The 15,272-nt window shown below is 41.2% G+C and overlaps 2 protein-coding genes across 4 annotated transcripts in view; one reads left to right on the plus strand and one right to left on the minus strand.

Moving 5' to 3' along the window:
* Positions 1–15,272, plus strand: part of SGO1 (shugoshin 1) — a 39,272-nt gene that overhangs the window by 19,652 nt on the left and 4,348 nt on the right. The window lies entirely within an intron of this gene.
* Positions 2,532–15,272, minus strand: part of KAT2B (lysine acetyltransferase 2B) — a 67,483-nt gene continuing 54,742 nt past the window's right edge. For 2 of the 3 annotated variants that reach the window (XM_069958684.1, XM_069958686.1), the window contains exons 14-18: positions 12,147–12,261; positions 11,198–11,234; positions 10,788–10,851; positions 10,038–10,122; positions 2,532–5,755 (exon numbers count right to left, since the gene is read on the minus strand). In XM_069958684.1, the coding sequence (XP_069814785.1) occupies positions 5,562–5,755; positions 10,038–10,122; positions 10,788–10,851; positions 11,198–11,234; positions 12,147–12,261 (495 nt within the window). In that variant the 3' untranslated portion in view covers positions 2,532–5,561. The remainder of the gene's footprint in view (positions 5,756–10,037; positions 10,123–10,787; positions 10,852–11,197; positions 11,235–12,146; positions 12,262–15,272) is intronic. The other variant, XM_069958685.1, reaches the window with a different exon arrangement.

A 15,272-nucleotide genomic window follows, 5' to 3' on the forward strand; every position in this document is an offset into this window, starting at 1 on the left:
TAGAACCCCACAATACTCTGCTGTTTGATCAAGCCTAGTGTTAACCCTACTACTAACAATATTTTCAGGGGTAAAAAGCTGGGGAGCCAGGGGTGGTATCTGAACTACTATTTGAGAAACATCAGGCTGATTTACTGAGATCAGATCTCCTGTTAGTTGACCCAAAAATCTGTGCCCGCTAAAATGGTCAAAAAGACATAATAAATGTAGGGGCCAGGCCCGTATTCTAGTGAGCCACAGATTAGTGTTCCATGAAAGTAAAAGAAATGAACACATTTTGGAAAACCAATTTGCTTTCACATGTTTAATGTTATTAACATTGATTATTTAAAATGTTTGAACAAAAAAAAACAGCTATTTACATAGAAATCTAAATGATAGTTACCTTTATCAATATACACAGTATATCTGAATATTTTACACAAAGACATTTCCAAAATACCTGTATATAATTTAAAACCAATCGAAAACAGTACAATATATTAACTTTACAAAGGTAGATTATTCTGCTATATAAAGCATTTCCAAAACCACGCGTTCTACTCCAGCATAATTGCACATGATCTATAGGAAAATATCACTTTTTTCGAAATTATAAAACATAAAAATGCAGTGAGTATAGAAAAGGGACAGACGTGATAAGAAAGTGGTGCTGGATCATATTAACATGTTGAATGGGTTGTTCATTTTAAAGAAGACATTTTATTAATGCCTATTGTATAGTTCTTATAAATTTCCAGTTTTTGATGTTATGGATTGGAATTATGGCAACACTCCAGGCTTACACTACTACTACGCCTCAGTATATGTGGGGGAAATATCGGATAACCCTCTTTTTCTAAGGGCCCTTTTGCATGTTAACAAAGCTCAATCAATCATGGCCGGGCCATATGAATGATTACAGGAGGATGTATGGGCAATTAGAGATTATTTTAATGTCTGCGCAAAAGATCCGATCAGCTGACAAGCGAAATTTCCCATTCGTCAGCTGACTCTTTTACACAGGCCACTTGTCAGCAGTGAGGTTTTCAGTTTTTACTGTAATAGAAATCAGCTTTACACTGACTTCCTGGTGAGTATGCCATATACCTGCATTTATACACAACAGCCAATCAGAGAAGGGATAAAACCATAGCCTAAACCTGATAAGGGAGGTGTGCTTCAGACTACTATAGACTCTCCCTCTCAGTACTATAGTCACAGCCCTACCTCAATAGAGCCCTGCTAAAAACAGCTAAACTTCTGAGGAAAGCTGGATTGCTATGGATTAGAAAAAATAAATAAAAAGCTGTCTATTTCAGTACATATGGGGTTTTAGGATGTATAGATAGATAAATATAAAGGCCATGTTCACATGGCGTATAACACCGGCTGTTCTGTGACCTGGCCGGGTCACACAACGGCTGGTGTTACTGAAGATCATCCTGGACAGTACTGCAGTATCAGCCGGCTGATCTTCATTTCTGGTGAATTTGGATGTGAGTGCACCCGCACCCCAATTCACCGCTGCACACAATGGAGCGTGTGGCTGAAGCTGCACACTGCATTGTGTTAACTGACATGTTCTGTGCGTCTGCTATTCAATGAATAGCGGCCGCAGAAAACTGACATGCCAGTTTTTCGTGGGGCTGGATGGAATCCCAGTCAGAGCGTATACTGTGTAGATACGCTCCTACCGGGATTCCATTCATTCCAATGCAACATATGTTAAGCATAAATCACATTGCACCAACAACTATGATTTTTGCTAAACATATGTTGTGTGAACATGGCCATATATTGTATTTCATATGAATAGACTGTTGTGTGGGGCTACAGAAGCTTCTTGTATCCACTCTCTGCTCTGACCAAATCAGTAAAGGTCCTAAACAGAGGTCCCACTCTGTTAACCCTAAAGGTCCATTCACACATACAGGATGTGCAACAGATATCAATGCAACTTAGGGTCCTTTTACACATACAGATAAATTGCTTAAGCACTCTTTTAGCAAATGACAAGCAATAATTTGTTTCATAAACAAAAGGCATTTAGATGAAAAGTAAAATTGCTACAAAAATTTGTAAATGCAATCGTAATATATACTGTGAACGACTGATGTTTACACTGAAAGACTTGCAAACGATTAAGGATGATTTCGAGGTTGGCTCAAAATATGCGATCAACAGCATACAAATTTTCCTTCGTCGGTTGATCGTTACCACGTTCACACCAAAATATTATCGCTTAAGGGTACAAACCCACTTGACGTATTTGCTGCGTGAATCAGTCTTAAAAATAAGCAGGCAAAACGCAGGTTGGCTTTATACAATTGTTCTGCGTTAAAATACGCAATTGCGTATTTTTGAATGCGTTAAAATACGCAATTGCGTATTTTTGAAGCGTGAAGCTTGTTGTTAGCTAAGCATCAGTTGTTAACAACCTGTGCGAAAAACGCATGTAGCTTCACACTTCAAAAATACGCAATTGCGTATTTTAACGCAGAACAATTGTATAAAGCCAACCTGCGTTTTGCCTGCTTATTTTTAAGACTGATTCACGCAGCAAATACGTCAAGTGGGTTTGTACTCTAAAACTGAATGATTTATTGCACGATAATCAGCTGGTGTAAGGGTTCATTTACACAGTAAGATTATCTGACAGATTATCTGCCAAAGATTTGAAGCCAAATCTCAGGTTTACTTTATGACCTGATCTCTGTTTATAGTCTGTTTCTGGCTTTGGATTCAAATCTTTGGCACATAATCTTTTTCTGTAAAGGGACCCTAAAAGGCCCTTATATCTGCTGCAGATCCCACACATGTGAATAGAGCCTTAATACAGTATTTGAAATTTAGTTTTTTTAAGTCTCTGTTTTCACTAGTGTGTTTTTAGTGATGGCGTCTGTCAAATTCTTTAATTTTGATGGGGAAAAACTGCATCCTAACTAGAACCTCTGATGGCAATATGAACAAAACCTAAATCGGACAACCCGGACACCTTTAATAGAATTTTGGTCACAGAAATATGAATTATGAGCTACCTAAAAATTGTGTAAAATATAGGTACATCACATAAAGTACTTTTAGACTGGAGTATAAACAGTTCAGATGGCAGTAAACAATATACTTGTCTGGCAACACCCTCATTTCTTTTTTTATTATTTCATTGTAATACAGTATCAAAATTTTAAATGGATCCATATTATATCATATAAAAAACAGACCCTGTAACTTGAAGCTAACACTATACATGGCTGTATCTGCATATGGAACAGCAATGATCTGGTTTCATAGCCTAAATCTTTTTGTTACTTCTGCTAAAAAGTGAATCTTACAATCTGAACATAACATTGGAAATAATATAATATAATAGTATAATGGAGCATTAAAGGTTTATTAATATATAATTAGCTAGATCAGTAAGGGGGTTCCTACTTATCCCAGAATGGAGATCAAATGTCCTCCGAATGACTGGAGTGGTAGCACGCATGCTTCACCATGGCTCCAATTATTCTCTATGGCATTCCATTAATTCATTTGACCTCCGTTATCGGGATCCAGAGAGCTAGTAATCCCCTATCTTGTGAATAGGAGATATCTGATGATGATGATACCCCTTATTTAAAAACATGTAAAATAAAAATTACCTTATTGTATATGATCTTGAAAAACACAAATCCCCTAAACATGTAATCTCATCCTACAACAGGTTAAAAAAAACCACCCACAATATATGCGGCTATTGTTAGGAAGTGGGAATGAACACAATAGTAAAACCTTAGATCTGCAGGGAATTCACATACAGATATTTTGATAGGAGTTTCCATCACAGGTTTTATTAAAAATGCCAGAAACTATGCTGGAAACTCGATGGACCCTATTAAAGTCAGTGGGGGACTACTATCTGGTGCCATCCATGTCTGGTATGTAAGTGATCCAGTTGTGACATTTTTTACATTATTCTGTTCTAATGATGGAGAACAACAGAAAGCATGACACTTGTGTGGGCCCAGCCTTACAGGTGTTACATACAGCAATCTATAGTTCCTAGACAAAGCTTAGGCAGGCACCGCACTGACAAAATACAGGTTGCTGTAAAGCTGCTTAGATCCTGAAGGTGGCAAATTCCCTTCTTAAAGGGAGTTGTTTGTCCGGGACTCCTTTTTGGCAATGCCCAGAAAACAATGGCGTCCACTTACCTCCCTGTTCCAGCGCTGCCGCCAGCATTCCGCTGCTCCAATCCCCGGCAGCTATTGTAGTTCTGAGATGTGACATGGCATGCCCGCTCAGCCAGTCCGCCGCTGTAGCAGTGTCCCGCCTCTGCCACTAACTGGCTGGCTAAATCAGAACCTCGGAAGCGGCCAGACTCCAGGGAACGGAGTGGCAGAATGCAGGTGGCAGAGTTGGTGCCAGGGCCGGACACTGCCAAAAAGGGGGTCCGGCTAAATAACCCCTTTCATAATTATCCAATAATATCCACTTGGAAAAGAAGCAATTTAGGTGGTAACAGTAAAAATAATAATATAAGGTAGTTGCTAAAAAATACAATTGACTAATATTGCCTTTTACCATGGAGATCTACTTCACACCAAGAATGTTTTCTTTAATTTTTTTTTTTTTTTGCTGCAGTTATACCAGATTATGTTTTAACTTATGGCCGGCATAAGCAAATCTATAATCTACAGTCAGCCTTTCTGTTATATTAGTGGTTAACATAATAAATCTCATTGTACAAAACAATTCTAAATATACAAAACGTCTCATATCATTATATACTCTAAAAGCCCTAAAGTTTATAAAGCACCTTTTTCTAATAAAATCTATACAAAATCATAAACAACAACAAAAAAAAGCTTGCTAAAAGCCAATACTATTATTAGAGTTAGTAGGATTTAAATTAAGTGCAAATTTCAGAAGAGTGATGCGCACAACAGTAGGCAAGCCAATAATATCAGGCACGTTAATGGGCCCCCTGGGAGTACTCTCTTGCCCAACATCAGGCATGAAGAGGCACCAACGCCAAGGCAACCATACAACATCTGGTGACTATCGTTTATGGGTCCTAACTAGAGATATGTGAACGTACAGTACAGTTCTGGTTCGTAAACCTTGTTTTCCAGGCAGTCCTTGAGCTACATCCATCTTCTACCAGCAGTTCTCACACAAACCCAAACTTACTGTAAGTGCCCTCATCTTTACTTAGGACTAGAGATGAGCGAACCGGGTTGGGGTTCGAGTCCATCCGAACCCGGACGATTAGCATTTGATTAGCTGGGGCTGCTGAAGTTGGATAAAGCTCTAATGTCTGGAAAACATGGATACATCCAATGACTATATCCATGATTTCCACATAGCCTTATGGCTTTATCCAACTTCAGCAGCCACCGCTAATCAAATGCCGAAAGTTCGGGTTCGGATGGACTCGAGCATGCTCGAGGTTCACTAATCTCTACTTAGGACCCATGCAGGGTACTTGCTGAGCAACTCACTGTTGCATGTGCATTGTGACTCTATGCCTGATGTCATCCTGGATAGGAGAGTATGCGTGGAGGGACATCTTAATGTAATACTGTAGTCACTACTTATTTGTCAATCAGTCCCGCTTCTTTAATCTTAGTGTAGAAGAATTTCTCCAGGATGTTTGCACATTTGAAGTATTCACTCTCAGGTGGATTGTACTCCCTGCAGTTTGTGAAGATCCTCTGTAGATCTGCCATGAATAGCTTCTTTGTCACATAATATTTGTTCTTCACACGTTCACTCATGGTTTTGAGATCTGGTATTTAAGAAAATAAATAAAGTAAAGTGAAGGCTGGATTCATGTCACTTAAAGGTATATGTTGGAATAAAGTTAAAAATGTATCTTCATCATATCATGTATCATGTAATTTTTATTCATATAGCGCCAACAGATTCCGCAGCACTTTACAATTCTGGGGGTACATACATAAACAAAAATAGACATTACAGAGATATACATATAGTTATCCATACATGAGGAGTGAGGTCCCTGCTCGCATGCATCAGCTTACACACTATCAGGAGGGTGTGCGAGACAGAATGGCAGAGGGGCAAAGTGCTTCATTGTTCTTATGGTCCGGCCATCTTTATAAATAAGGCAGTGCGGGTAAGGGTGGGTGAACCTGTCACCAGCCAATGCCTGCCTGCACAGGTCTAGGTGCTTAAATGCTTGGTTTGTGTGTGTGTGTGTGTGCGCGTGTGTGTGTGTGTGTGTGTGTGTGTGTGTGTGTGTGTGTGTGTGCGCGCGCGCGTGTGTGTGTGTGTGCGCGCGCGCGTGTGTGTGTGTGTGTGTGTGTGCCTGTGGGGGGGGGTAAGCCTGCTTGAACAGATGTGTTTTGAGGGCACGTTTGAAGCTTTGTGTATTGGAGGTGAGTCTGACAGTCTTGGGTAATGTATTCCATAGAACTGGTGCAGCTCGGGTGAAGTCCTGGAGACGGGAGTGAGAGGTGCGGATCAAGGTGGATGTTAGTCTTAAGTCATTAGAGGAGCGTAAGGCACGGGTATGGCGGTAGACAGAGATGAGGGAGGAGATATAGGGAGGTGCAGCACTGTGGTGAGCCTTGTGGGTGAGCAGGAGGACTTTGTATTGTATCCTGTGTTTAATAGGGAGCCAGTGTAGTGACTGGCACAGGGGGGAGACATTGGTATAGCGGCTGGACATGGGGATGAGCCTGGCCGCTGTATTGAGAATGGACTGGAGAGAGGAGAGTTTAGAGGAAGGAAGGCCGATTAGTAAGGAATTGCAGTAGTCAAGACGGGAATGGATCAGAGCGACAATGAGAGTTTTAGCAGATTCGACAGTAAGGAAGGGACGGATTTTAGAGATGTTTTTTAGATGCAGGTTACAGGAACGTGAAAGAGATTTAATATGAGGAGTGAAAGAGAGATCCGAGTCAAACATAACCCCAAGACAGCAGGCTTGTTGTGTAGGGGTTATGGTTGCACCACAGACAGAGATGGAGATGTCAGGTGGAGGGTGTTTAGCAGAGGGAGGGAAGACAAGAAGCTCAGTCTTAGCAAGGTTGAGTTTTAGGAATAGGGAGGACATAGCGTTAGAGACGGCAGACAGACAGTTACCGGTGTTCTGTAGAAGAGTGGGGATGATATCACGGGAGGAGGTATACAGCTGGGGTGATATCACGGGAGGAGGTATACAGCTGGGTATCATCAGCATAGAGATGGTACTGAAAACCAAACTTACTGATGATTTGTCCGATGGGTAAAGTGTAAAATGAGAAAAGGTGAGCACCCAGGACTGATCCCTGAGGAACCCCGACTGTAAGGGGGAGGGAAGATGAGGTGGAGCCAGACAGTGATATGCTAAAGGAGCGGTCGGAGGAAAACCAGGAAAGAGCAGAGTCCTTGAGGCCAATAGAGCGGAGCGTGGAGAGGAGGAGCTGGTGGTCTACAGTGTCAAAACCAAACATATCTCTACCAGCTGGGTCAAGTTCCCAATCATATACCTCAAAAGTAGACTAGTAGATCGCCCTTTTGAAGCCTCCAAAGCATGGTAAATGGTAAATGGATCAGATGAAGTCACCAGTAAATGTGCAGCTATAGAGTGAGTTCACATGTGGCAGATTTACTGAAGAAAATAATTGTGATTAAACTGAATATACAAAGCACCAAAACACCTTTTACAGATAGTTTGCGTGCTAAGTCAGTGCTTGATTCAAATTAAAAGCCTTAGGCTATGTTCACACACAGTATATCAATGGTCGTTATTAGTGTGTTTGCATGTTCCTGTGGCCGTCACAGCTCTGACAGCCGCAGGAACATTTATTTCCATACGGTCTATTTGGGGTGTGTATGGACATTTATTAAGCATTTATTTCCATACACACCACGGAAGGACAGACTGCATTTGTGTGTGCATGGAAGAGTAATAACTGGTGCTGTTCGTGGAACAGAGGCTGCTATTAACTGACATGACTATTCTTTTGCACGGCCACACCAAACAAAGGACATTGTCGGTGCAGTGCTAGATGAAATGGGTGGCATTGCATTGATTTTAAAGCCATGCCCCCCCAGGCTGAAAAGGGCGGCTGTTGTTTTCATTGTATGTTGCCTCTTAATCAGGCATATTAGTATATGCATAAGTAGTCGTGTCTCTCTGCTCTCACCAGATTTCATGCATGTGCAGTAACAGCCCCATGTATTGTGCTGTACTGCTGGGTAAGGTCTGTACTACTTAAGCACTTACTAATATGTAGAAGGCGGCAACATACAAGCTGACGGGCAAGCAGTGCGGTGCACTCAAGTTGAGAAAGACCCCTGGTGCACCCTAATTTGCATATTTGATTCAGAATAGCAGCACAGTGGAGGAAAATAAGAAGACTGGCGCTGGAATCAGGAACTCTGTAGCTACAGGTACCTTTAGCTTCCCTTTAAAAAGATGACTGAGATTTTTTCAAAGCCAAAAAACTCTCCAGAAGAAGAGGTTGCCCATCTGTAGACAGCCGTTTCAGGATTTTTGCCCCTCATCAGAACACGGCAGGGTGTTGTTTGGCTGCAGAAAGGCCCATTGTTGTGGGACCAAAGGGGTAATGTTTATCCTTGAGGAGAAACTTCTGACATGTCATTATAGACTTCTGTAAGGAATATTGACGGACTGCAGGGCCGAACAGGGACTGCATTGCGATCTTTCCCCAGCTATATCTTCTGATCATAGACTCGTCCTGATCAATAACTTTTCAAATGTCCAATGACAAAGTTAGTTTTAGTGACAGGTACACTTTAATACATTAATGCCAAGCTTCTCCGAGTCTGCTGGCTGGGAGCATATGAAGAGGTAAGCTTAGTGATCTGTTCGAACTGGTGTGGGGCTGTGTGGCAGCCATTGTTGGTGCTGTGGCACTGTGACTGTGGGGTGGTCTGGCAGCAATGGAGTTGCTAGACCACTGGTTCACTCCTCCTATGGGCATTGTTTCTGTAACAGTAGTGGTCACCACCCAGCACCACAACATTTAAGTTAGGGACTCACTTGAATCAGGTGGCCATCAAAGGGCAAGTGGTCTTGTGCAGTTTGATAAAAGTATATACTAACTACTTGATGTTACTCTAAATTTTCCTATGCAGCAGTAGATCAAGGCATAACATATGGATGTACAGCCATGTCCTTCTTTCTAAATTTTTGGTAAACATTTGAACAAATCTGCTTTATATCATGTCTATATACCATAGAAAGAGAGATTTATCAAACTGGTGTAAAGTAGAATTGTCTTAGTTGACTCTAGCAACCAATCAGATTCCACCTTTCATTTTCCAAATCATCTGTGAGGCATGAAAAGTGAAATCTGATTGGTTGCTAGGGGCAACCAAGACAATTCTACTTTACACCAGTTTTATAAATCTCCCCTATGTTCTCACATAGTTTTATAGACTTGGTCAGTATTTGGTTCTCATTTTGCCCCAAAACAATAATGTTGTATCTGTTGGATTCTATTTTATTTAATGGGAACACAGCTCTCTCTGCACACATGGGCAGAAGAAAAAAAATGTATAAAAAATTGGCCAAAAAAGTACCAAAAGCAGAAAGAAGGCAGAAAGTTAACCTAAAAAAAGTTATTTGTGCAAATAGCTAGTAGCAGACAATGCTGGGGGGGGGGGGGGGGGCATATACAACACCTCTATTAATTTGTTGGCTTTTTTATGGTCATTGGTGGAATGAAATAGGAATTTGTTTTCTATTAATTTTCAAGCATAAAGGCGACATTATTTACGGTATAGCAATTTATATAATACAGAGGGATTGCATGGATTATCCATCTTCAAAATACTTTAGTAATCCCTTGATTTGTGGAATCATCCATGCCCTGGATTTTATATACTGTATGGTTAAAGGGTCAGGCTGATTACATTGCCATACTGCATTTTCACAGATAATACAGTTCTCTATTTGAGAGTGATAATATGGCCAAGCTTCTACCCAAATCATACACTTGATAGGACTCACTGCAATGCATGGTCTATGTTACCTAAAAACGTACATTTCTTATGTAATCATGTGAGAATGAATTAACAGTTAAAGCCATTACCCATTGGAAATCTTATCACTTCATAGTATCCTGGTGCTTCTGTTCTTTTCACTGGTTCCATGAAAGGCCATGCACTTTGATGACTCTAAAATAAGGTAATGAAATTTGTGTCATTTTCAATATCAAAATAAAATTTAGGCTATGTTCTCACACGGTAAAAAAAAATGTCAAACTACGGTCGTAATTTTGAGTGACAATATAACAATGTGTAAACAGGTGGATAAAAAAAAATGACCGTATTTTGGGAAAGCAGGTGGTAAATAATGAGTATGTTCAATAATTTTAATCAAATACTTCTGTTATTCTATACTGTGCAAGCACTACCAGCAAAGCACTTTCCTATTGATTTCAATGGAGCACATTATTATACTTAAAATACGGCTGTATTTTAACCTCAAAATTACAGTGTATTTCTCTTTTATTTTATGGTGTGTGAACATAAGCTTAGAGAGAGAGAGAGAGATTATTTTGATGTATTTAGTTAATCACAATTGTTTTAGTATTGTTTTATATATTTATTGTGTAGCCAAATTTTAAACCCTATGGTACGATAACCATTTTTTAGTGCATCCTCACGACTCACATTTCAGTCATATGCAGCTATTATGTAATTTTAACTTTTATCACATGGATCATAACTAATAAAAGCATGGTAAGATAAGTAATGTAACACCTTCACTGGGAGGGAAAACACAGATAAGTAGTTGATTTATCCAAAGAACAAATTCCTGTAGAGAGTTGGGCACTAACCTTCACCTGCTGCAGAATGTTTTTTAGCATGTTGTACAGCTGATCTGCATCTTTTGGCTCTTTACTTGAAATAAAATTAGAAATCAAAATTGGAAAAAAAAGAAAGAAAAACATCAAGTGGAATTAAGTTGATTTCCTTTATATTCAAAACATTTGATACTTTATCAGATTAGAAGTAATTCCAGTTAAGCTGCCCCTTTAACCCATTATTTTATTATAACTTTATTACTTGTACTTTATTGCTACTTTATTGTTTTTTTAAAACAGCAATAAACAGGCAGAGCCAAGTAATAGTTATGTTCCACCCATATCATAGGCAGCACACATGAATAGGTCAACACCTAAACTGTATAAAAAGAGATACATTACATAAAAAAATGTTCTATGTGTATAATAGAAATATAATTTACCTTCTGTCTCTTATGCTTGGCTTCCAGCCCGTCTCTCCTGTAAAACCATATAATAAAAATTAGGCCACACAACCACCTTTATATGGTGACTCACATGTAACCTCAGTAATATTTCTGAATACTACAGCCACAATATAATCATAAGTACACAAAAAATAAAGGAAAAAAACAAACAACACACCATATGAAGTCAGATCACTTTTCAGTCAGTATACAGGAATACCAGAACTTAACACTTAAAGGAAAATTTCAAGATAAAGGATCAAGACTAGAGATGAGCGAACCTGGAGCATGCTCGAGTCGATCCGAACCCGAACTTTCGGCATTTGATTAGCGGTGGCTGCTGAAGTTGGATAAAGCCCTAAGGCTATGTGGAAAACATGGATATAGTCATTTGCCGTATCCATGTTTTCCAGACAACCTTAGAGCTTTATCCAAGTTCAGCAGCCACCGCTAATCAAATACCGGGTTCGCTCATCTCTAATCAAGACTGAAGTGAAGACCCAGATCTATCATACAATGAGACAAAGCTACAAAAATGCAGATAGACAAAATTAAAATGATAGATGTCTCCATCTCCCGGGGTTATAACTATGAAAGTTTAATCTTAAACAAAGTATCGTTTCAAGGTAATGATACAGTCAATGAGTTGCTACTTGCGGAATTACATGGGAGAGAAAAATCCCGCTAAGAATAAAAGGACCCAATGCTTGAATGGGGCATCATCTCCAATAGAAAGTTCCTTTAAGAATTTTAGAGGGAAAGTTAAGGGTCACAAGACTAAACTAGCAGTAATAATGTAAGTAAGTACTAGCAGTACTAATGTGGTGTACAGTAATACCTTACTTGTGTGTAACACGTCTGGTTCAAAGTTAAATCATCTAAATCTCAATACAAAAGTATGAATGCGAATTCTAAACTCGTCACTGAAAAATACACAAACACCTACGGATTCCGGGGATACTTTCAATCGGTATTTGCCGCACTCCTTCTTTGAAGCAAGACAAGCCGGGGTAGACCTTCCTTATCTGTGCTTGTTTTCTTTCAATCATTTTTTTGATGATCTGTAATAATGATTATTTACAATAAGTCATCAAGTATTATCATTTATAATTTTACACAACATACGAAAAACATTCTAACGTGATATGTGCAAAGGGGAAAAAAGTAACTTTTCCAAAACACTGTTAGGCAGGGCCGTCTTACCCATTGGGCATGTTAGGTGGCTGCCAGGGGGCCCTTGCGTCCTAGGGGGCCCCTGCCTGCTGTGACATATTCCCTGTCCCCGGTCCCCAAGCAAGCTCCCTTGTAGGTATTGTGCCTGTGCTGCCGTCAGTCTGAGTCCTGCTGTCACCCCCCGTGCGCGGTCCTCAGGCTCAGGCCAGCAGAAGGGAGAGGAGTCTGTGAACGCTGTACGCAGCAGCTGAGACTCCTCCTCCTTCACGTATTAACTGAGGGGGACGATGTCAGGTCTCAGCCTATGAGGATGGCCGCCGGAGTACTGTGCAGTGAACAGGGAAACGTGAATGTATTACATGCCCCAGATACAATATATTAGACATGTTGCTGTCCCTCTGCATATAAGCCCTGTTGTCTCCCTGTATACTGTATAATACAATATACAGGGAAACAACATGGCTTATATATAGAGAAGGGCAAAACAACATGTCTCATATAGACAGAGGGGCAACAACATGACTATTATATTATATATGAACCATGTTATTTCCATGTATACAGTATACAGGGAAACAACATGGTTCTCATATATAATAGTCATGTTGTTGCCCCTCTGTATATATGAGACATGTTGTTTTGCCCTTCTCTTTATATATGCCATGTTGTTTCCCTGTATATTGTATTATACAGTATACAGGGAAACAACATGGTTCTCATATATAATAGTCATGTTGTTGCCCCTCTGTATATATATGAGACATGTTGTTTTGCCCTTCTCTATATACATACCATGTTGTTTCCCTGTATATTGTATTATACAGTATACAGGGAAACAACATGGTTCTCATAAATAATAGTCATGTTGTTGCACCTCTGTATATATGAGACATGTTGTTTTGCCCTTCTCTATATACAGAGTGGTCCAAAAAAATGTATCCACTGTTTAAAAGTCCATAACTTGCAAACTAATTGACGGAGTTGTCTCATATTTGGTGAAAGTGTAGCTTAAAGTCGAACTTAAAGGGGTTATCCAGCGTTTGCTAAAAAAAACTATTCATTCTTAGCTTGCTATGAACTTAACATACCATTGTATCAGACTGATTCATCGCCGTCTATACCACTGTTTTGTCCATACAGTCCCCCCTTTCCTCCAGGCTGTAAATCTTGCTTCTTCCTGTCTGGCCATGTCATCACCCATCATCCTCTGCACTTGTTAGTCACGCCCAAGTGCTGGAATTCTTTGCCCACATCGACAGCCCCTCAGGCTAATTATTCCGCCCACATTACTCCCTGTCACTTGTACACACCCCTGCAGCTAGAATGGAGGCGTGTCATGCTAGTTCTCAGATAATAACAGTCACAGCGTGTCCAGGAAGTGGGAGGATATACTGTATATAGGGCTGGGTGAGAGGATATATACAGGGCTGGAAGGAGGAGATATATACAGGGTTGGGGGAGAGGATATATACAGGGCTGGAAGGAGGAGATATATACAGGGCTGGGGGAGAGGATATATACAGGGCTGGGGGAGAGGGGATATATATATAGGGCTGGGGGGAGAGGGGATATATATAGGGCTTGGAGAAAGGGGATATATATAGAGCTGGGAGAGGGGATATATACAGGGCTGGGGAAGAGATAAATATATATATATATATATATATACATACAGGGCTGGGAGAGGGGATATATACAGGGCTGGGGAAGAGATATATATATATATATATATATATATATATATACACATACAGGGCTGGGAGAGGGGATATATACAGGGCTGGGGAAGAGATATATATATATATATATATATATATATACACATACAGGGCTGGGAGAGGGGATATATACAGGGCTGGGGAAGATATATATATATACAGGGCTGGGAGAGAGGGCATATATACATGGCTAGAGAAGATATATATAATTCGATTAATTCGCCCAGAATGTGAGAATCGATTTGACTTTTTTGGAAAATCGAAAATCGATTTTCCAAAAAAATCATTGGATTTGGGCGCGCGGGCGGGCTGCTCGCATCCTCCAGCTACTGAAACAGCGTGAGGAGCGAGAGCGGCCAGCAGCGTCCTATGTCCCCGCCTCTGACCCGCCCCCATAGCCGGACGTATACGCGCGCTCCCCTCCCGGCCGCACATGGAGGTCCCCGGAGGAGGCTGCAGATACTGAAGCATCGGGTGATCGCTGCGGGTGCTGGAGCTGTACAGCAGCGACACTATCACCCGATGCTTCAGTATCTGCAGCCTCCTCCGGGGACCTCCATGTGCGGCCGGGAGGAAGCGCGCGTATATGTCTGGCTATGGGGGCGGGTCCGCTGCGGGGAGTATGTGCGGGCGGGAGGAGAGCGCAAGTGCCGGTGGTGTGCGCCCGCACAGAGCGTGTACACCAGGTATGTTCCCTCCTGTCCCGGTCTTCTCCATGCCCCTGCCGATCTGCCCCCTGCTCCCCATGTCTGCCCTATTCTCCCCCCGATCTGCCCCATGCTCCCCCCAGTGTGCCCCATGCATGTCCCCCAGTGTACCCCATGCCTTTCCCCCCTAGTCTGCCCCTTGCTCCCCCCAGTGTGCCCCATGTATGCTTCCCCCAGTGTGCCCCATACTTGCCCCCCCCGTGTACCCCATACCCTTCCCCCCAGTCTGCCCCATGCTCTTAGCTATGTCCCTGACCCTCATCTTTACCTGTACTACTACTACACCCCTCATCTTTACCTGTACTACTACTACACTACTCATCTGTACCTGTACTACTACTACACCCCTCATCTTTACCTGTACTACTACTACTACACCCCTCATCTGTACCTGTACTACTACTACACCCCTCATCTGTACCAGTACTACACCCCTCATCTTTACCTGTACTACTACTACACCCCTCATCTTTA

The sequence above is a fragment of the Dendropsophus ebraccatus genome, chromosome 2 (assembly GCF_027789765.1).
Source record: "Dendropsophus ebraccatus isolate aDenEbr1 chromosome 2, aDenEbr1.pat, whole genome shotgun sequence".
NCBI classification, from domain to species: Eukaryota; Metazoa; Chordata; class Amphibia; order Anura; family Hylidae; genus Dendropsophus; species Dendropsophus ebraccatus.